The sequence below is a fragment of the Balaenoptera ricei genome, chromosome 9 (genome assembly GCF_028023285.1).
Source record: "Balaenoptera ricei isolate mBalRic1 chromosome 9, mBalRic1.hap2, whole genome shotgun sequence".
Lineage (NCBI taxonomy): Eukaryota > Metazoa > Chordata > Mammalia > Artiodactyla > Balaenopteridae > Balaenoptera > Balaenoptera ricei.
This window is the reverse complement of record NC_082647.1, coordinates 7908901-7930865: the sequence shown is the minus strand read 5'-3', so window position 1 is coordinate 7930865 and position 21965 is coordinate 7908901. Positions and strand designations below refer to the sequence as shown.

At 41.6% G+C, this 21965-nt stretch overlaps 1 protein-coding gene across 2 annotated transcripts in view; it reads left to right on the top strand.

Annotated features, from left to right (window-relative positions):
• CNTNAP2 (contactin associated protein 2) overlaps nucleotides 1-21965 on the top strand; it is a 2085708-nt gene that overhangs the window by 2040676 nt on the left and 23067 nt on the right. For both annotated transcript variants that reach the window (XM_059933152.1, XM_059933153.1), the window contains one exon: nucleotides 3416-3655. In XM_059933152.1, coding sequence (XP_059789135.1) covers nucleotides 3416-3655 — 240 coding nt within the window. The remainder of the gene's footprint in view (nucleotides 1-3415; nucleotides 3656-21965) is intronic.

Below are 21965 nucleotides of genomic sequence, written 5' to 3'. Positions count from 1 at the left end.
ATGGTGTAGCCACTGTGGAAAACTGTATGGAAGTTTTTCAAAAAATTAAAAATAGAACTACCATGTGATCCAGCAATTCCACTTCTGGGTACGTACACCAAAAAATTGCAATCAAGATCTCAAAGAGGTATCTGCACTCCCATGTTCACTGCAGCATTATTTACAATAGCCAAGACATGGAAACAACCTAAATGCCCATCAACAGGTGAATGGATAAAGAAAATATAGTATACACATACAATGGAATATTATTCAGCCTTAAAAAAGAAGGAAATCCTGCCATTTGCTACAACATGGATGAACTTGGAGGACATTATGCTAAGTGAAATAAACCAGACACGGAAGAATAAATACTACATGATCCCACTTATGTCAGGCGCCTAAAATCGTCAAACTCATAGAAGCCGAGAGTAGAATCATGGTTTCCAGGGGTTGGGGGGAGGGACATTGGGGGGCATTGGTGAAAGGTACAAACTTTCCCTTATGCAAGAAGGATAAGTCCCAGAGTGTCTGTAGTTAACAATACACTGTATTTGTTATGTAAACATTTGTTAAGAGGGTAAATCTTATGTTAAGTGTTCTTACCAAAAAAAAAAAAAAAAAAAAAAACCTAGTTGTAGTGTTACCCCTCCTGAAGTGCTTTGCAGAACCCCATGCAAACCTGCTTCCCTGGTTTACCATAGACTTTAATAATTTTACCAGGGGACTTCCCCGGCGGTCCAGTGGGTAAGACTCCATGCTCCCAATGCAGGGGGCCCGGGTTCGATCCCTGGTCGGGGAACTAGATCCCACGTGCATGCCGCAACTAAGAAGTCCGCATGCCTCAACTAAGACCTGGCGCAGCCAAAATTAACGGATTAATTAATTTTTTAAAAATAATAGTAAGTTTACCAAACATAAGTTTTGTTTCTTAGCTAGGAACATTGTAGGGGTTAGGAGGCCTGGGGTCAGTCTGCCTGGCCTCAACAGCTGACGGATCTTAAGCCTCATTTCCTCACATGTTACAGAGGGATAATAAATGCTCCCACCTCCAAGGGTTGTTCTAGGAATTAAATATCCAGTTTGTCTAAGACAACTAGCACATTTTAATGGTTCAACAAATACTGACTCTTGTTACTGGACAGCTTGTGTTCAGCCATGTTAGTTGGTTGTTTGTATGCTTGTTTCCTAGCAAGGCTGTGAGCTGCTCTGGGTAAATCCCTGTATTTGTCTACCTTCCTAATACTGCTGCGCGCACCCAATTCCTGCGATGAAGTGAATTGAATCGAACTGACCTGACCTGAAGTCCCACAAGATGGCAGTAGCCACCAGCCCCAGAAGCTTCCTTCTGGAGCCCTCCTCCAAAGCTAGCCGGGCTAAAAAGGACTCTCCTTTTATGCGCAAGAAGCAGCTGATGGAGCTGAGGTGTCCCCAGTTTCCTGCCACCAAGTGGCTATTTGTTCTGGTGCCTCCACCACCAGTGAAGCCAGATAGGAATTCAGGACAGCAAGGAACTGAGGTCCTCCTCCCCGTACTGGGATCAGAGTCATCCCGAGTCTCCTTGGCCTGAGGGTGTTTCGAGGGAAGGCAGATCACTGGAGGGAGGGGATGGAAACCAAATACTGGAAGTGTGTGCATGGGAGGCAAGTTGGTGAACGTACAAGGGGTTCTGATATTAGATAAGGAGACAAAGAGTGAATCACTGAGTAGCCTGCAGTCATTGAGGAAAAGGCAAGGGAGGAAGAGGGGAACAAGCCAGCGCAGGTGTCAGTGGGACCAGAGCCTCTTCCTGGTCGTCATGGAAGCCTCAGGATACATCCTGACGGCAGGGTTTCAGTACTCGGTGGCAGGTGCATCCTACCTCCCCATCCTAAATGGGATGTGCTTTAGCTCAAAGTCACAGGCTGAAATTTACTGCAGGAGAAAAATATGGAGAACCATCAATTAAAATTTCTTTATGTACTTGTCTAAGTAAGACCCTATTAAATCCCCAGAATTACCATTCTTCATCATCCCCATCGTCATAGCTCTCTGTTAATCAAAATTCACATGGGACTAGTACAGGTCAGTCATGACACATTTTTTTTTAATGTGATGAATAATCAGTACATTCATTTCTTCTGCCCCCAAGACCTAAAAGCTCCCTTCTCCACTGATCTATTCTTTAATTAATGGGGAGTAAATTTTTATACAAGACTATTTCACCTGTATTCATTCCCCAGTTAGAATCCAACTTTTCAAAGAAGTAGCTAGCCCCCTGTTTTCCAAAGTCTGTTTTTCACAGTTCAAGCGGAAGGGTAAATGTCTCACCTCCTCGTCCTTGTGTTTACAAGGTCATCATCATGTTAACGTAATCTCCCACCCAGAACACACGTGCTGTGCTCTTCTCTGGAGTGCCATTTGCCCATCCCCTGAGTTTGTAGCCCTGCACCATCGTTGCCTATAGCAGTAGTTCTCAAACCTTAGCGGTGTCAGGACCACCTGGAGGGTTTGCAACACACAGATTGCTGGGCCCCACCCCGTGCGCTTCTAACGCTTTCCCAGGTGACTCTAATGCTGGTCCAGGAGCCACACTGGTGAGAACCATGCATCAGGAGGGTCTAGGACTCCTTCCACAGTCGTTTGTTCTAGGTAGATTCTAAAACCCAGGGCTGCGGTCAAGAAGACACTTGCTTTTGCTGATATAACTGGTATGACAGTGTACGTTTATAGTAATCGAAACAGTGCTTTGGAAATGCCTCCACCCAGACTCACCCCTGATTTGAATGTTGTTTAGGAAGAAGATGCTGACTACAGGTTTGGGGCAGGTGGTGATTCTTAAATGCCTGTGTATGTTTGTGATTGAGTTGGGAAAGTTTCCTGACTTCCAAAATGCCCATCTGAGGCTAGCTGAGATTCTGGAAACCCCAGAATTCCCAGGGGATTGGATTCTAAAGAAAGGAAATGCCCCATTATAGGCTATGGGAACGCTTTTTCTTTCCTTCTCTTTTCTTTTTTAAATAAAGAATTCTAAAGAAGAAAATAAGAGGCACAAAATGAAACCATCATCTACCAGGAGGGCTGGGAGGGCTGTTCAATGTATATGAGGGTCACTGAAGCATCAGAAAAGGGGAGAAAAGTCAGTCAGAACCAAGCGAGTGTTGTTAGTGTCGGCAATATCTCAAGTATCTGGAAGGTGATTAGGAATGTGTTTCATTTTCCCAAGTATAGTCTTACTCTCCTCACCATGTTCTCTAGCAACACAGAAGACTCTTTTAAAGTGAAGCCTCCAGCCCTAAAGCCTTATCAGGTCATTAATTTTTCACCTAAAAGAACACAATATCTTTAACTGAAACCTAAGAGGAAGATTTGAAGACAAACATTCAAAGGGGAGTTGTGTATTACAGCTGTGATACAGTGAGTGGGATACGATCTTTACTTTCTCTTTTTCTTTTAGAAACAGGGAAGATTGACCAAGAGATTCACAAGTACAACACCCCGGGATTCACTGGGTGCCTCTCCAGAGTCCAGTTCAACCAGATCGCCCCTCTCAAGGCAGCCTTGAGGCAAACAAACGCCTCAGCTCACGTGCACGTCCAGGGCGAGCTGGTAGAGTCCAACTGCGGGGCCTCCCCGCTCACCCTGTCACCCATGTCGTCTGCCACCGACCCCTGGCACTTAGACCACCTGGATTCAGGTAAAGTCTAAAGCAGTGTCTTGGGTGGGATGCTTTATTTCTTTACACCTCAGTTTCCTCACCTGTAAAATGGAGTTAATAGCAGACCGTCGCCGGTGATGTAGTTGGAGGATTAAGGGAACGAAGGAATGTGTGAGCACAGAGTTCTCAGCACATCAAGGGCTCAAAAGGTACAGCCGTATTCGTGCTCAGGGCCAGTAGTAAATAAGTCAAAGGGAAGGAATATAGGAATTATTGACTCTTCTGCATTTAAGTGAAATGATGAGATACCTAAACCAACGTCTGCAACGTGACTGTCGGATGATCTGGTCAGATCACTTCCTCGCTTTTGCCTTTGTGACTCAGCTGCCTAGCAACCCCACTGTCCAAGTTCTGATATCAAAAGATTGCCTAAAACCATACCGAGATTCATCTCCCGACACTGTATTTGTACATATAATCCCACAGCCTTCCAGGTCTTAGCGGTGCATTTAGGCTTAGAAAGCTCCGTGGATTTAGCTCCACTTCTGCAGGTGATAAGACTTGTCATTTGAAATCACAGCACTAAAAGGATGCAGCTGTTGGCTGTGAAATTAACTGGATGCAGATTCAGTGTCCACAGGACCCCGAATGGTGGGGAGCCTGTAAGTCCCCCTCCTCACTCTATCCAGACTGACATCAGGCTACTCGGGTAACCTCTCCAAGCCTTTGCTTTTTCACCCACAAGGTATGAAGTGGGGCGTGATCTCTAAAACACCTCCAAATCTACCATCCGATGGATCTCCAAAGCAACGTCTGACTTTGCTGTTGCCAAAGACAGGAAGGGGACGAGGGGGGAGCCCTGGGTTCGATACCATCACTGCCTCTCCCCAGCAAGTGTCTTAATCTCATTCCTCAGTTTCCCCACCTCTGAAATGGAGATAATAAGACCTAACTCAGAGAATTCCATGCAAGACGATGGATTTAAAACACTCAGCACAGTCACAGACATGGAGCAAGCTGTACAAAAGTTTAGCTGCAATAATACTAACAAAGTGGTTATTATTATATTGACACAATTTGCTATGATGTTTGAATGTCCAGTAGTAAAGGCTCCCAAATCCTCCCCGACCCTAACTTCTAGTTCATCATGGAAACATCGTGTGTTTGATTGCTTTACATGTATTCCAGCCCCGGACACAGTATTTATCAGCTCCCGTGAAGCTCTCGTCATCGTGAATTCTTGCCAGGATTTGCCCGCAAAACTCTGTGAAGCTTCGAAAAGAAGCCGAAATTGCCCCGTTGTCAGAATAGCCAATTTACAGACTAAACAATCCTCTTCATTCCTCACACATGGGGTCCTGTAACATGATGAGGGTGATGATGTGTGCCCAGGGTACTTATAAAGAACTGCCTTTTATGAAGTTGTTAGGATGACACAGCGGGCTGGTTTTTCCTCATGAGATGGCTTGAACAAAGGAAAGCAGTCCTAGTGCTGAAAGACGAAAAGTAGGAGTGAAGTTAGGAGGCGAGAAAAAGCACTTCCAGGGCTGCAGAGGAACAGAGATTCCTCAGATAGATTCCTCCAGGTGCCAGGGTGGATGGAGACAAAGCCTAATCTTTGAAATAGGCAGGTTCCTTGCTGTTAGAGGTTCTCACTGCTTGAGGCCATCAGCGTGTGTGGTCCAAGTCGGTTGCCAAGAAATCAGTTTCAAAAGCCTCTAGATGCTACTTTGGGCCAATAGGAGTTCATATTCATTCTGCCTTAATTAGCAAATTATTTGCTTGATGGTCTGTGAGATACAGGTGTATGGGCCAAAGTTTGAGTTCATTTATTTTTAAAAAATCATGCTTTATACATGACAATTTCATTCTTTTGACTGATGTAATAATGTATATAGGGAACATTCTGTTATTATTCAATGTTCAGATCAAAAGTCTACAATCCAGGTATTGTGATAGGCCTGTACTATATAACATAGGTCCATTTACAGAAAATTTCCACTTGTACTTGGACAGAAAGTTCTTACCTGGTGTTGACCAGTTGCTGTATCAATCTCATCATCATAATTTATTCCATGATTGGAATTCCAAGTTAATTTCCATAATGGGTAAATGCTTATAAAGAAATGTGTATCTGTCTCACGAACTTTATTAAAAGAACAGAAAAGAGCTTATAAGCTATGACATAGAAGGCTTGTTTAGATAACATGATTTTTTTTTTAACATCTTTATTGGAGTATAATTGCTTTTCAATGGTGTGTTAGTTTCTGCTTTATAACAAAGTGAATCAGTTATACATATACATATGTCCCCATATCTCTTCCCTCTTGCGTCTCCCTCCCTCCCACCCTCCCTGTCCCACCCCCTAGGTGGTCACAAAGCACCGAGCTGATCTCCCTGTCCTATGCGGCTGCTTCCCACTAGCTATCTATTTTACGTTTGGTAGTGTACATATGTCCATGCCACTCTCTCACTTTGTCCCAGCTTACCCTTCCCCCTCCCCGTGTCCTCAGGTCCATTCTCTAGTAGGTCTGCATCTTTATTCCCGTGCTGCCCCTAGGTTCTTCATGACCTTTTTTTTTTTTTTTTTAGATTCCGTATATATGTGTTAGCATACGGTATTTGTTTTTCTCTTTCTGACTTACTTCACTCTGTATGACAGTCTCTAGGTCCATCCACCTCACTACAAATAACTCAATTTCGTTTCTTTTTATGGCTGAGTAATATTCCATTGTATATATGTGCCACATCTTCTTTATCCATTCATCTGTCGGTGGACACTTAGGTTGCTTCCATGTCCTGGCTATTGTAAATAGAGCTGCAATGAGCATTGTGGTACATGACTCTTTGAATTATGGTTTTCTCAGGGTATATGCCCAGTAGTGGGATTGCTGGGTCGTATGGTAGCTCTAGTTTTCATTTTTTTAAGGAACCTCCATACTGTTCTCCATAGTGGCTGTATCAATTTACATTCCCACCAACAGTGCAAGAGGGTTCCCTTTTCTCCACACCCTCTCCAGCATTTATTGTTTCTAGATTTTTTGATGATGGCCATTCTGACTGGTGTGAGATGATATCTCATTGTAGTTTTGATTTGCATTTCTCTAATGATTAATGATGTTGAGCATTCTTTCATGTGTTTGTTGTCAATCTGAATATCTTCTTTGGAGAAATGTCTCTTTAGGTGTTCTGCCCATTTTGGGGTTGTGTTGTTTGTTTTTTTGTTATTGAGCTGCATGAGCTGCTTGTAAATCTTGGAGATTAATCCTTTGTCAGTTGCTTCATTTGCAAATATTTTCTCCCATTCTGATGGTTGTCTTTTGGTCTTGTTCATGGTTTCCTTTGCTGTGCGAAAGCTTTGACGTTTCATTAGGTCCCATTTGTTTATTTTGTTTTACTTCCATTTCTCTAGGAGGTGGGTCAAAAAGGATCTTGCTGTGATTTATGTCATGCAGTGTTCTGCCTATGTTTTCCTCTAAGAGTTTTATAGTGTCTGGCCTTCCATTTAGGTCTTTAATCCATTTTGAGTTTATTTTTGTGTATGGTGTTAGGGAGTGTTCTAATTTCATTCTTTTACAGTAGCTGTCCAGTTAGATAACATGGTTTTATTTTTTTTTTTCAGGTGAATGGGAAAATGAGAGAGAATGGGGGTTGGGGGATGAACAGGGGACAAAGAAAGAAATAGAGATAAGGGAAGGTTACTTAATATCAGCCTCCAGTGGCTTAGTGTCTAGGAGGAAAAACTTTTCCTCTAGGCGCTTAAGTTCAGGCAATGGGGGCCTGCAAATTAAACTCATAAAAGGCAGATAACAGGAGAATAAGTTTATTTGTATGCATATGGAAGCTTACAAAAGAAGTAGCTCAATAGTGGTAAAAGTTAGAGGCTTATATACCTTTCTTAGTAGAGAAAAAGAAGAGAGGATAAAAGGCCTCTGGGAAGAACAAACAGGTTTCTAAAAGAAAAAACAGGAGATAAGAAAGTTAGTGATTATGTTTGTTCATGCCTGTGTGAGTGGTCTTTGTCTTTTTCAAGGCCTTAAAACTCCCCTGGAAAGGGTGATTTAGGGTAGGTTTGCTCTTGGCCTCCTTCCTGGGACCTAAAAGCCTCCTAGAAAAAAAGGGGATTTATGGTCTCATTTCTCAGAAGTTTCTATGTTTAGTCAGATAAGGAAGTTCCAAAAAGATTTCTCTCTGCATCTGTTGAATCCCAAATGTCATCAGTTTGAAATAATCTTCATCCCAGCTCTGGGGTTCTTAGTGTGTCCCCACATCAGCAATTGCACCCTAGTTTCTGTGAGCCTAAGTTCATCATTCTGAATTTTGATTTGGGGGTTTTGCTTTTTTAGATAATCTTTCATGTCTGACTAAGATCCTCACTATCAGATATTCAGAAACAAAACAACAGAGCATACAGAAAAATGCCATTTCTAGCTATAAATCATGTTACTTGAGTCTGTATAGGTACCTGAGGGAAGAAAATAAAGGTGGGAGCTCATTAGTCCTGGTTTGGATAGAGGACATTTGGAAGGAGATCTGTTTCATCTGGTGCCTTGGGAAGTGTGATCCTCGACCAGCAGTAAGAGTTATCACCTGGAAGCTTGTTAGAAATGCAAATCCCAGGCCCCAGACCCGCTGAAACGGCATCTACGGCTCAGCAAGATTCCCCTGTGACTTATCATGTGCCCATCAAGTCTGAAAGCACTCCTCTCAATCTCAGATGCACTTTCAAATTACCTAGGGAGCTTTTAAAAGCCCCAATATCCAGGCTGCACCCCTGACCAATTAAATCAGGCACTCGGGTTGAGATGTCCAGAGATGTACAACCTCCCCAGGTGATTCTAATGTGTAGCCAAGCTGGAGAATCACTCACTAAATAAGAGAGAAGCTTAATAGTGGCCCCTTTGGTAAACCCTTTGAAGTAAGGTTACTAAAAAGAAAAGAAAGGTAAATACCCAAAAACCAGTTTATGAAAAACAGTGAAGTCTTTAGGTGGTGAAATCCCAAATTGAAAGGCTATAGCAGTAAGCTTGCCAAAGGTTGGGCTCCTCTGACCATTTCATAAGGAAGCTCAGGGAGATAGAGGAGTTTTCTCTGAACTTGAAAAGAGCTAGTCTGCCTGGAAAAACAGACTTGAAACAGACAAACAAGAGATCCACAGTGCGGGGCCAGACTCGGGGCCTCCATGAAAATGCATCTTTATTGAAGTTGTTACACCCCAGGAAGGAGCTTCAATTTGAGGAAGATGTCAAATTATTAATCAGTTTTTTTAATCAGCTGCAAGCTTAATTTGAAAGGATATCAGGAAGGAAATGCTGCTTTAAAATGAAGTATGTGCATTTATTTTAAAATCAAGCAGGCCCCTTGCCATGAAGATAGGAAGTCTATGGCTTTAGTATTAGCGGGAACTTAGCGATCAACCAAGGGCTACTTACTTCATACTCACAGTGGAGTATTTGCTTTGCAGACACCTGGAAGTTAGAATTCCAGACATCTACCCTGAGGTCTTGTGTTCTTTCTGCTCCCTTATATTTCTTTCTTATATCTTAGATGATATCAAATGATAAAGACAGAAAATGGATTCCAAGGTATGCTGGCTTCCTGTGATAAGATTCCTTTTCTCTTCTGGAACACCACTGACTGAGCTGCTCATTGCCTCTCTAATGCCCTTTGGGCTCCATCACTGTTTTCCAAAGTGGGGGACATTTACAGTTGGTCAGGCTGTGTACTGCACAACTCCAGAGGATTCCATTTGCATTGCAGTCTGTGGCTCCTGGAGCCCTGAAACATGGTGGCCTTGATAGGGGGTCATCAGATCATTATGGGAAGAAAATAGACATAGCATCACGTGGCATAATATAAAGTTATTTCCTGTTCATTTCTTTTTCAGTCTTTCTAATTTTGTTAAAGAGAAAGTCTCCATTTGGTTCTGGCATGCATTTAATAGCTCTCTCACCCATGCTATTCATTCTTTAATAGAGAGCAGGCTTCTGTTTAAAGCCTTGACAGGCCATAGAATTACTCAGTAGGGTTATAAAGTTTTATCACTGCATTTGTTTAAATAAGAAATCAGGTCAATTTAGTGAATAAGTAAATAAATAATAATTACGTGTTCCATGGATATAGCAAAAAGATATGACAGTAGTTCCTATGTGATTGGAGTTTGGCAAACAGTGGACAGTATGTCAGGATGACCACAAACACGCGGTCCTGGCATGGAGCTGTGAGAGTGCATTTTTTATAGGGGGAAATGGTAAAATTATGTTGATTTGACTTAAACCAATTCTGCTCTATTAGAAACATCTAGTCAATTCTTTTTCTGCCTAATTTTTTCTGCCTTTGGGGAATAGGTACGGCCTGTTTTACCACATCATTATGGTCCTTTTAGAACAGTAGTTACAAGGTAGAAAAGGCAATCCCTGGCCCTGAGTTCTGGTTTATTTAAAGGTCACAGAGCGCCAGACAATTGCTGTGATTCACCTCTCAGAATTATGGGCTCTGTTTTTTCTCTTTGTCAGATTCAGGGAAGCTTATTTCCTTGGAATGGCAAGGATTTGCCAGCAGAGAGACGACTACAAATGGCAATGCACTTTCTGTAAAATGTAGAAACAAAACAAACACCGGAAAAAAAATAAGAATCTGATGCCGTAAATTTCTGCACTAAGGAACAACTCCGAACTGTATACCAAGCTGTTTTATGAGGCATTCATATTAAGTCTTAGGGTTGGTTTGTTTTTTAATCACATTCATGATATTGAATACAGAATACATCAGACCAAAGGCCATATCCTAGGTTTTTTTTTAATAGCATTAAGATAGACAAGGCACTTTAAGATGTAAGATTTCATTTCCCAAGGAATCTCCTCGTTATAAAGATTATAACGAGTTACTGGAACCTAGAGATTCTGGCTCCCTGCCTAAATCTAACCTGCATCTGATACTGAGAGGGTCTGGACCAGGAACTCTCAGAGCCCCTCTGAGAGGAAAGTGGGAAGGACATGGAAAATCCAGAAGCACTGAGTGGAAAATAGTCCTCTGAGAATTGTCAGGAATTCGGGAATCCAAACCCAAACTTGTCCCGTGGATTCACTCAGGGTCACAGAGCAGTTGGAAAAACCAGCGCTCAAGAATGTGGCTCTCATCCCAAATAAATTGGGAACTAAATGGAATACGGTGCCTGGGATCACTCAGTGTAACAACCACATGCCCCAGTTTGATTCCAGAATATACAGTCTGCCCAGGTACTGTGAACTAAGAATTAAGGGCTCTGCGTGCCACATCAGACACTTTACCACTGGAAATCATGGGTTTGATTTCTAAAGGCACCCGGTTCTCTATTGCTATGATTTTTAGTGACTTGATTTCTTATCTATGTTCCACATTTTTTTCTGCCATCTGAGGATAAAATATTTTTATATCTTCACGTGTGAAAGAATTATGGATATGATGAACATTTAAAAACTGCATATATCTATTCCATTTCTATCATAATTATAAGCCGGTAGTTGGTTTTCTTTACCACCTGCAAGCACTTAAAATAATCTTTCCAGCTCTTATAATTACATCTTAATTATTTCTGAGCAGATCCCGTCTTTCATCCTCATGCTAAGGTTGCATGATTAATTTGTTTAATCTCTGATACCTAATCTTTTTATTATCTTTTGTGTCTTTTGTTCTCTTCTGTGACCGACACAGACATTTATTCGAGTCCAAAAAACATTATCATCTTCTCTTTTCTGACATGCACTTTTCCTGCAGATGCTCCAATTTCTGCTTTTCTGCAAGAGCACTAAGCACATTTATATATAGCTTAAGTCAAATATAATAATAGTTACCGGGTTTTGATCTAATGGTCATTTAAGTTTCCATCTTTTGTTTCCATAATGAATAGCTTTATACACATGATCTTGTTGAGTCAGGGATGTATTTTTAATTTTGATTGTATTACAAATCTCCCTCCAGTGACATAGTACCTCCAATTCAATAAGATATAAATCTCTTTTTCCCCACACCCTCATCAACGCAGCACATATAATATTCTTTTAAATCTTGCTATACTTTATTTGAAAAATGAAATTTTGTTGTCTTAATTTGGATTTCATTCATCCAAATTAAGTAAAGATAAATAAAGATACTTAATAATGAGTGAGATTAAGTATCTTTGTATATGTTCATAAGTCACTTGTATTTATTTCCCCCCCCCCCCCGGATTTGCCTGTTTATATTTTTTGACCAAAGAATTATTTGTATATTTACATTGTTTCCCATTGTTCTGTTGGTCATTTACTAATTGACTCATAGAATTTTTATATATTAAGTAAATTGGCATTTTACTATATGTTTGAACATTTTCTCAGTTTGAGCTCTTTTTTTTTTTTAATTTATGGGGTTTTTTTTTCCCCATGTAAAAATTCCTAAATGTTACATGATGAAATATAAAGTTTTTCATGGCTTTTGGGTTTTGTGTCATGCCTTCTCCATTCAGAAAAAAATTTTTAATGATTGTACACTTTTTCTAATAATTTTATGTTTTATTTGTAAGATACACATATTTACTGCCCTTGAAATTTACTTGGGTAGTAAGAGTAAGGTAGGAACCCAACTTTATTCTTCCCCCCTGGCCAGCCAATAGTTCCAGCACTATTGGTTGAGGACCCATCCTTTACCCCACCTTCATCCCATTCCAAATTGCCCTTTATATTTATGTCTACTTCTAGACTCCCTGATCTGTTACATTGATCTGACTCTTCCTGAGACAGTAGCAAGCTGTGGTCATGACTGAGCTTTTGTAATAGCATTTGATTTCTCATAAAGCTAATTTCCCTTTTATTCTCTCTCTCTTTTTTAGGATTTTTATATGTATATGTTACCTAGAGGATTCCTGTTTTCATAAGGGTCTTATCAGGGTTATCAGGATGTTAAATAGTATCTAATGCCACTTCAACATCTACTAACCATGTGCTTTTCCTTCTGTGATAGATTAATGCGGTGAATCACAGTAATAGATTTCCAAATACTGAGCCATGCTTTCATTCCTAGCATTAACCACATTTAGTCATGGTGAGGCGTTCTCTTGAGGTATAACTAAAGTCATTTTACTGAAACTCTTTTCAGTTTTGTTTTTTACATCAGTAATTCTTGGGTAAGATGGGTTTGTAGCATCCTTTTACTTTTGAGAGGAGTGCAGATTTGGATTTTCTACTTAGGCCAGCTTCATAAAAAGAAAGTAGAAGGGGCCACCCAGCAAGGAATGTGGGAGGCCCCTAGGACAGCATTCCAGACAGACCAGGAAGGAACCTGGGACCTCAGTCCTACAACCTCAAAGACCAAATTCTGCCAGCCTCAGGAATGACCTTGGAAGCACATTTTCCCCCAGGACTTCCCCACAGGCACTCAGCCCTGCTGACACCTTGATTTCAGTCTTGGGATACCCAGTCACACCATGGGGGACTTCTCCATCACTCTCTAACTAGTAGAATGACTCAAATAAGTGCCATCCAAACTTGAATGTGCTCAGAATCGCCTGGCGAGATGAATGAATGCAGAGTCAGGAGGTCAAAGGTGGGATTTGAGATTCTGCGTCTCTAACAAGCTCCCAGGTGATGCTGGTACTGCTGGTTCACGGGCCACACTGTGTGGCAAGGATATAAACAGCCTTGGAGCCTGACCCACCTGTACCTTGTAAGCTGGGTAAACTTCACCTGCAAAACCACTGGAGTCTACCGTTTTCTTGTGTGTGTGAGCGGAGCTCTTTGACAACTCTCTCAATTTCTTTTATGAGAATCTGTCTAATTAGATTCTCTTTCTCATCTACTCTAATTTCTGTTCTTTACATTTTTCTAGAAATTAATGCATGTAGTCTAAGTTTTCAAATTCATTTCCATAGAGCTGAGCAAAATAAGTTTTTATAATAATTTCCGTTCTCTCCTTAGAAAATGTTTATTCATGTATTTTTATATTGTAGGTTTAGATTTTCCCCCCATTCTTCTTAGATTATCGGACAACTTTTTTTTTCAAAGGACCAGTTCTGGATTTATTTATTAGTTCTATCATTTTTCTGTTTTCTTTTACCACTTGCTTTTATCCTGACTTCTTCAAATTTATTTTTGCTACTCTTTAACTGTGTCATTTGAATATTTCCTTATTGTCTTTATTGGCATGTGTGTAACATCCTCTTTCAGAGGAACATGAACCAAAGTTAACAAATCTAAGCTCTAAGCCTAAGTCTCTGGCCACTTCTGACCCCACCTCCTGGACCACACATGCCAGATGCAGTGTCTTGGCGTGAATATTTTTAACTAGACTCTCATCTAAGGGACCTGAACAGTCTTTAGAGGCCACCTTAAATTACAAAGCCTTCAGACATCACTGTAAGAACAGGTTTGGCAGGCATGTGTTCCCACAGCAGTGGAGCAGGTGAGGAAATAATGGGGCGAAACATCACCTAAGAGGCTAAAGTGAAGGGCGGTGGGGTTTGATCCCCTTTCAGCACCGGACACCCCCTGCACACTGCCCCATGTGCCTGACCGTGTCTGGGGCTGCCTTCCTCAGGCTTCTATTCTTTCCTAACCAGGACTGTTCAACGCCATTGTGGGAAAATCCAAAAGAGCACAAACACCCAGCTTTGGGGTGACTTCCCAGGTCCTTGATTCCTCCTTCATCTGGGCTTCTCTGTAATCCCAGTTCCTCCCCGTCTCTTTCTGTCTGTCTTTCCCTTTGTCCCATGCAATAGATTTTGAAGCCCAAGGAGGTTGGGGTTCTATCCAGCCCTCCCTCTAAGCCATCCACCCTCTGACCCCCCCCTGCCTGGCACCATCCTTAGAGACACCTCTCTCCCTGTTCCACGCCTGCCAGGACTCTCAGCTGTCACCTCCATCCTGTGGGGCTGGGAAGGGCAGGTGACACAGGCGTGCACGTTGCTATAGCAACTTCTCTGTTGATGGCAGAACCACCGACTGCAGCGAGTCACAGTGTTCATTTCTGTCTCGCTCTTACGCCGGGCAATGTTACAAGAAGCCCGTGAAAATGAAGTCAATTTGAGCTCAGGGTTGTCCACCGCCGTCTGTGTCTGTCATTGCCTCTGTCAAGGCAGGGCCCCGTGCTAACTCTTCCTACTACACTGCGTTTTTGAACATCCTTGTATATCACTTGGGCCATTCAAGGGAGCACAATATTCCAAATTAATCTGGTGCCACTTCCCTTTCTGACTTGTCATCCAGAAGACTGTCACGGAAATCCCTGCGTGTCAATCCTCCCCGGGGAGTCCCTGCCAGTCACCACCTAGAAGTGCTGATTCTGCCTTTGCTGGCAGTTCGGGGCCTGTGTCCTGCCTATGGTTTCTGAAGCTGCAGAAACATTATGCTAGATGAAGTTTTTGACCCAACGCCAGTTGTTTTACTCATTTGAGAAGATCTTTGCTCAATTCTCTGTGCTCTGCACAGACTGTTCAGAAATGTCTAAAGATCAGGTGGATCCTTGATTCTGCTGTTGAGCTTCTGCCTGGGAACAATCCTGAAAGGCTTTAAAAATAAAAAAAAAAGTAAAATCAATTTTATGTTAAAACGTAAATGTACATAAAAATCCATATGAATGTGGAGTGTAGTTATTTTAAACATAGAGGATGAGATTAATTGTAAAGTTTCCCCACGAGAAAAGGCTAAAAGTGGTTTTCAAGAATTTACTTGGGAATTTTAACTTTTAGGAAATGGGAAAGGATAAAGACAGAAATGATAAAGTTGTAAATGACTTTGATTGCTGAAATGCTTTCAGTGCATGGTTTTGTTTTATCCTGACAGTAGCTCTACATGGTCTGAGTGGACATTATTAACCACATTTTAAAGATTAAAAAAAGTGCAACTCGGAGAGAAAATGCATTCATCCCCACAGTAAACATCTAATGAGTGGCTACGCATTCGCATCCCCTGCGGAGCTTTTTGGCCACCCTGACGCCTGCTCCCCATCCGGAGAGAGTCTCGATGTGCTGTCAGGACTGTGAAGCAGTGGGTCCCAGTATTTATAGCACTTTGCTCAAAAGTATACAGAAAATAACATCATCAGGTCTAAAATTTGGGTATCCTCACCTCTGATTCAGTGCTTTTCCCACTTTTCCTTTCTCTCAATGAAACATTTGAATCTAAATATAAAAAGATCCCAGTTCTTTACTCTGAACTGTTTTCCTATCTTCTATCATCCCTTCAGTATAATGCAGAAGTCTGAAATAATCAGTAATTTGCATATCTGTAGGTAAACCCCTGATACTAAATATACTTCCTGTTTATTTCCACTATCCCTTTTTTGATTTGGAATAGATCATCCCCAAGCCTGCTAGAGCCAATTAAATATTATTTCACACTTTGTTGACATGAATGAGAAGAGCTATGACAGAGCAACGTGGCTGGTCCTGGAAGACGATCACACTATCTTGATACTGACGTGAGCCAGCGCCAAGGAGGCATCTCTCTGTGGGGGAACCTCAGGAACTCTCATGAACGAGGATCGTTTGTTTCACAAGATGCTCTTTGTTGGCCATTCCACCTGCCAGCCAGAAAAGACAGCTGCCTTTTGAGAGCTGAGGTTAATTCAAGGAAAGGACAGTTCAAAAAACAATGAAAATACCTAGCATGGGGGTTGTATATTCTCTTTTCTGAGATCAACCTTGGAAGAAAAGACATTGTCTTGGGGCTGAAATTTTAAACTTTCATTTGTGCTAATGCAGCCGGAAAAAGTATTTCCAAAGCAAGAGCCCAGCGGGACATTGATAAAAGACTTAAAATATATAGAGACTTAATGTTTAAAGCCCTTTAGTTTTGCTTGTTCTCCCGTCTAATAGACCCCAGAGGAAGCAGAGTCCCGTCGGCTGGCTGTGATCTGGGTCATATACCACTGTGTTCTCAGAAACTGTCCTCTTCTCTATACTGGTTTCCAAACACTTAGGAACAAAAAGGGTCAATTTTACATTTAGATGAAATAGCAGTTACAACACAGACATCCTGCAAAGCCAGAGCCCTGTGGATGTTGATGGAGCTGGTCCACAGAGAGCTGGAGTAAAATCATCATCTTCCACTGAAGGCAACATTGTCTGCAAGTTGAGATAGAGATACAGAGGTTGTAGCAGAAGATTAGATGTTTTTAATGCATATTATTATTCATTCTACTACCTTGAAAGACATAGGATGATAACAAAATCAGTAATGTCTAGGCCTTTCCAAAAGAGCCATCCACAGTCAAATTATGGCCTTTGAATTTACTAGAAATTTCCACAAAGGGGGAGTAAAAGAAGACCCTTCATCTTTGCCTGATTCCTCAAATGATTAAATGTGTTTAAATATTCTCACAAATGATGAAACTCATCTTCTGACTAGATTTTAGGTGATTAAAAAAAAAAAAGTTATTTTCACTGAACTCCCAAACCACAAATTCTGCAAGTCCAAAGCCTCTGCTGGGACCTGCATAGTGCCTGGTGGATGCGTTTCTGAGCAGAAATTTGAAGGCAGTGGCTCCAGGGTCTCCTGAAGACGTTGGTCTTCTGAATGGTGCCAAGTCTTGACCACAGTCTAGAAGAAAAGGTGAAATACATCAGGGAATGTCTTTAAAAGACATATTTTGGCTTACTGACTGTGATTGGGTTGCTTTCTTCTTCTTTCTCACTATTGTTAGTTTCTCAACTACCCCTGCCTTAGAAACTGAGGCCATTTCCATGAATCAGCAGACAATTCTGGCTAAGACTGCCCTGCTGATAAGGAACCCACAAATTGTATTAGCAGGTGTGTTCACCAGGCTTGGTAACCATCCTAACTGTGACCCAGCATTTCACCAAGTGAGAATCAGTCACTCTGGTGCTACGGGACCCTGGACACACCATATTCCTGTGTGGTCTCAGGCTTTCCACCCAGCTGACTGCATTCTGCCACTGCACAGCCCACCCATGCAAGAACCAGCAGCAAGGAGACAAGAATTCTTTCCAAAAACAAATCAACAAACTCCAGAGAAACCAACAACCCAGTATTTTAAAAAACGTCTGTTTTCTCTCATATATGCCTGTGAATGCATCCGTACCATCAAGAACCTACGTGCTGACATCACAATGTTACCAAATTGGGTCCCGCCACCCGCCACTCGAAAAATCAATACTCGAGAGAGACAAATGTTGGTAGAAAGGAAAATTGTTTTTAATCAGAATGCCACAGGCTGGGGAGATGGCAGACTCAGTGTCCCCCAAAAACCACCTCCGAAGATTCTGCTCGGCCATGAAAGTTTAAGGGAAAGAAGGAAGTCACCTCAGTGAATCACTGAGATGGGGGAGGTCAGAGTCGTCCCCATCCGCCACTGTGTGCAGGCTTGTCCACTCCTCGTGATACATCATCTCCTTAGATGCTGCCTTGTTCACACAGTTTGTCCATGAGATCCCCGAAGAGATCTGGTCATCTGTTAATTACTTGTTCTTCACTTCTTTGATCCACAGAAAGAACCAACAGATTAGGCAAGGTATTGTGTGAGCAAAAGATTTGAAAGGTGTGCTAGGGCCAGAGATGTGTGGAACATGGGTGCCTGGTTTAAGGTTAGTGACAAGACAAAAGGGTGCCCCCTGCAGAGAGCTCTTTCCTGCCGAAAGCTGCTTAGATTTTTCCTCCCTGATGCGCATGCTTTAGAGAATCACCTATTTTAAATCAGGAAAGGTCTCCAAGGACATGTCTAAGCTATTTATTAAATTCCTTGGCTGCTTTTTCTTAGACTGCTCTTAATATCGAGCAGTAATAGACTCTCCCCGTCTACGTTCAAAATACTAAAGAATTGTCCTCAGAAATGAAAGCAGGGTTCCATTAGTAGCTTTCACAAGACTAAAAAGAAATAGGATTAAAGGAAATGGTGCCGAGGGGCATCCTGTCATGCAGATCATTTAAAAGCACACAATGAGTCAGCACACCACCACCCCTCAAAAAAAGACAAGGTCTCAGAAGGAATTATTTCAGTTCCTTCTCAGGCATCACGTTAAATGAAAACACACATGCACAGGAACAGCAGGAGATGTGAATCACCAGGAGTCTCAATTAAACCTCTGCTACTCAAAGTGAGGTGTGTACTCAAACTCCCCCGCAGCCCATTAGAAATGCAGACTCCCAGCCCAAGGCAGTCAGAATCTGCATTTTAACCAGATTCCAGGTGGTTTGTGGGAGCCTTCAAGTCGGAAAGCTCTGAACCAAAGCACTCAGGAATCAATTTATTTATTTTCTCCTAAAGGCGCATCAGAATGAGGTATACAGAGGAAGACAAAGCCTACGCAGCCCACTCAAGGCCAATGAACCCCCTCCTCCTAGTTACTCAAGGCAGAGGTGCTTTGTCCCTGACCTCCGGAGCCCTTTGTGAGTGCCAGCACCTGGAGGGGGAGGCCTGCATACAATCTGGAAGCTGTTTTCCCTCAGAAAGGGGTTTAAATGGTACTTCCCAGATTTATCACATGCCCCCAGATTTGGGCTTCCTCCTTCTTGCATTCCTGTTGACATCAACGTGGAATGATAAACCCCTGTGGCAGAGAGAAAGGAGTGATGGCCCCTGCACGGATGCAGCAGTCATCCCCCCAGTGGAGAAAGATGCGCACACCCGGGCTCCCAGCCCCTCTCGCTGGGCTCCCCCATCTAGACTTCGCAGGCTCAGCTTAGAACTACAGCAAGATGCACAGAACGTCCTGAATGAGCCCAGAGAGCTGGTTCCAGCAGCCCTGGTCTGGTACCTACCAGCCCCATGACTGTGACCGAACCGCTCTCCTGTGTTTCAGCCGCCTCAGCTGTGGGAGAGGTCACAGACCAACCCTGTAAACGTGGGTTGTAAGGATCCATGATCCGCAGTGCCTGCAACATTAGCCAACCAGAGCTTTGACAGTTGACTTAGAAACAACTAGCACCAAATACAAAAGAAGCGACAGTTTGCCCACCTGAAAAATAACAAGACATCTTTGACGTGAAAAGGATATCATACATCTTGTCTTTGTGTTTACATGGAGTCTGAACTTCTGTCAATAACGAGCTGTTTCTAATCCAAATACCTCCTTACAGTTAATCAGACAGAAGAATGCAGTGGCAGCCTCGCTTGGGAGTATCAGTGGATCTCTTTCCCAAAGGCAACTGAGACAGTTTAGAAGTTGGCTTAAAAAACCGATGGAAGGAGGGAATTTAGTAAAAATCGATTGCTCTTTCAGTACCTTCATTTAAAGTTGGCATTATTTAAACAATCAAGATCTATAGTCGAGGATGGCAAGTTCCTTTATTCTGTTTCTTTTCACCTAATTAACCTCTTTTGGTCACTGGATCTCCGACACTGGAGCAAGCAGCTGCCACTTGGCCGCTCTTTTAAGAAGCTGGAAATGTAAGGCTTGATTACCTTCCCAGGTCGAAGCCCAAAATTCATACTCTTTTCCCTGTTGGGGCTCTGAAATTCTGGCTGGTCATCTTTCTGTAGAAACTGAGGTGAAGGGTGTAGTAGAAACACAAAACTGAGGCTCACCAAGGTCCTGCCAGATAGGGTTTGCCTGGATAAAAACCTGCTGGCCTTGAAAAATCTCTCCCTCCTGAAAATGTGATCAGCGATAGCCTCTCTGAAAATAAAGGAGCGTCCCCTGAGATCTTCAGCATCTTATGTGACAACAGTTTGTTTTCATATGAGTTTCCAAAGTATCAGTCAATAGTGAATGGCTAAAACAAATAGTTTGAAAAAAATTACTTTCTGCTATAGAGCTCAGATGTGAAGAGAGTGAATAAAGTGAAAGGAAACAAAGAAACTGGGAAGAACAAAGACATATTTACATCATGGAGCGCAGACTCCACTGCAAAAAGAATGTTGCAATTTAAATTAAATTATAATTAATAGCAGCAGTTTTGTTGAAGTATCTCAAATTATCCCATTAGATGCTGAAGCCCAAGTGGTTTCCATGGCAATATTTTCTCTAGATGTCAGCTACTATCTAATTTTTTTGTCCCTGGTATATGACAACCTGAAGCATTTAGTGCCTTTCATTTTGGGGGAGTTCTCTGCTAGACAATCTCAGTTTATTTTTATATGCATTTAAATGTGTGTTTTATTTGCAATTGGTTTCTGAGCCTAAAGTCTAGAATTTTACGTATTTTGAAATTTAGTAAATAAGAGTCACAGTTACCTCGTTTATGTTCTGTATTTTTTAAATTATTTTTATCTTTTATTTTTATACAACTTTAAAGGTTACACTCCCTTTACAGTTATTACAAACTACTGGCTATATTCTCCATGTTGTACAATACATCCTTGTAGCCTATCTTACACCCAATAGTTTGTACCTCCCACTTATTGTCTGTCTTTTTGATTATAACCATCCTAGTGGGTATGAAGTATCTCACTGTGGTTTTGATTTGCATTTCTCTGAAGGGTAGTAATGTTGAATGACTTTTCATATGTTTATCAGCCACTTCTATATCTTATTTGGATAAATGTCAATTCAAATCCTTTGCCCACTTCAAAAATTGGGCATGTCTTTTTATTATTGAGTTGTAAGTGATCTTTATATATTCTAGATATGTTATTTCCCTTATCCCCAGGTAAGATATATACCTTATCAGATATATAATTTGTCAATATTTTTTAACCTATGGGTTGTCTTTTTACTTTTTTTATGGTGTCCTATGAAACATAAAAGTTTTAAATTTCAATGATGTCCAATTTATTTTTTCTTTCATTGTGCTTTTGGTGTCATATTTAAGAAATTATTACCTAATCCAAGATCATGAAGATTTATGCCTATGTTTTCTTCTAGGAGTTTTATAATTTTAGTTCTGAAATTTAGGTCTTTGATCCATTTTGAGTTAACTTTTGTATATATGGTGTGAAATTGGGGTCCAACTTCATTCCTTTGCATGTGGAGTCCAGTTATTATTGTGATATAATTCACATATTATACAATTTACCCATTTGAAGTGTACAATTCAATGGCTTTTGGTATATTACATTATTAATCTTTAAAAATTGTAGTAGGGTGCTTCCCTGGTGGTGCAGTGGTTGGGAGTCCGCCTGCCAATGCAGGGGACACGGGTTCGGGCCCTGGTCTGGGAGGATCCCACATGCCACGGAGCAACTGGGCCCGTGAGCCACAGCTACTGAGCCTGCGTGTCTGGAGCCTGTGCTCCGTCCGCAACGGGAGAGGCCGAGATAGTGAGAGGCCCGCGCACCGCGATGAAGAGTGGCCCCCGCTCACCACAACTAGAGAAAGCCCTCGCACAGAAACGAAGACCCAACACAACCAAAAATAAATAAATAAATAAATAAATTTATTTAAAAAAAAAAAAAAAATTGTAGTAAAATATATGTAACATACATTTGCTATTTTAAACAT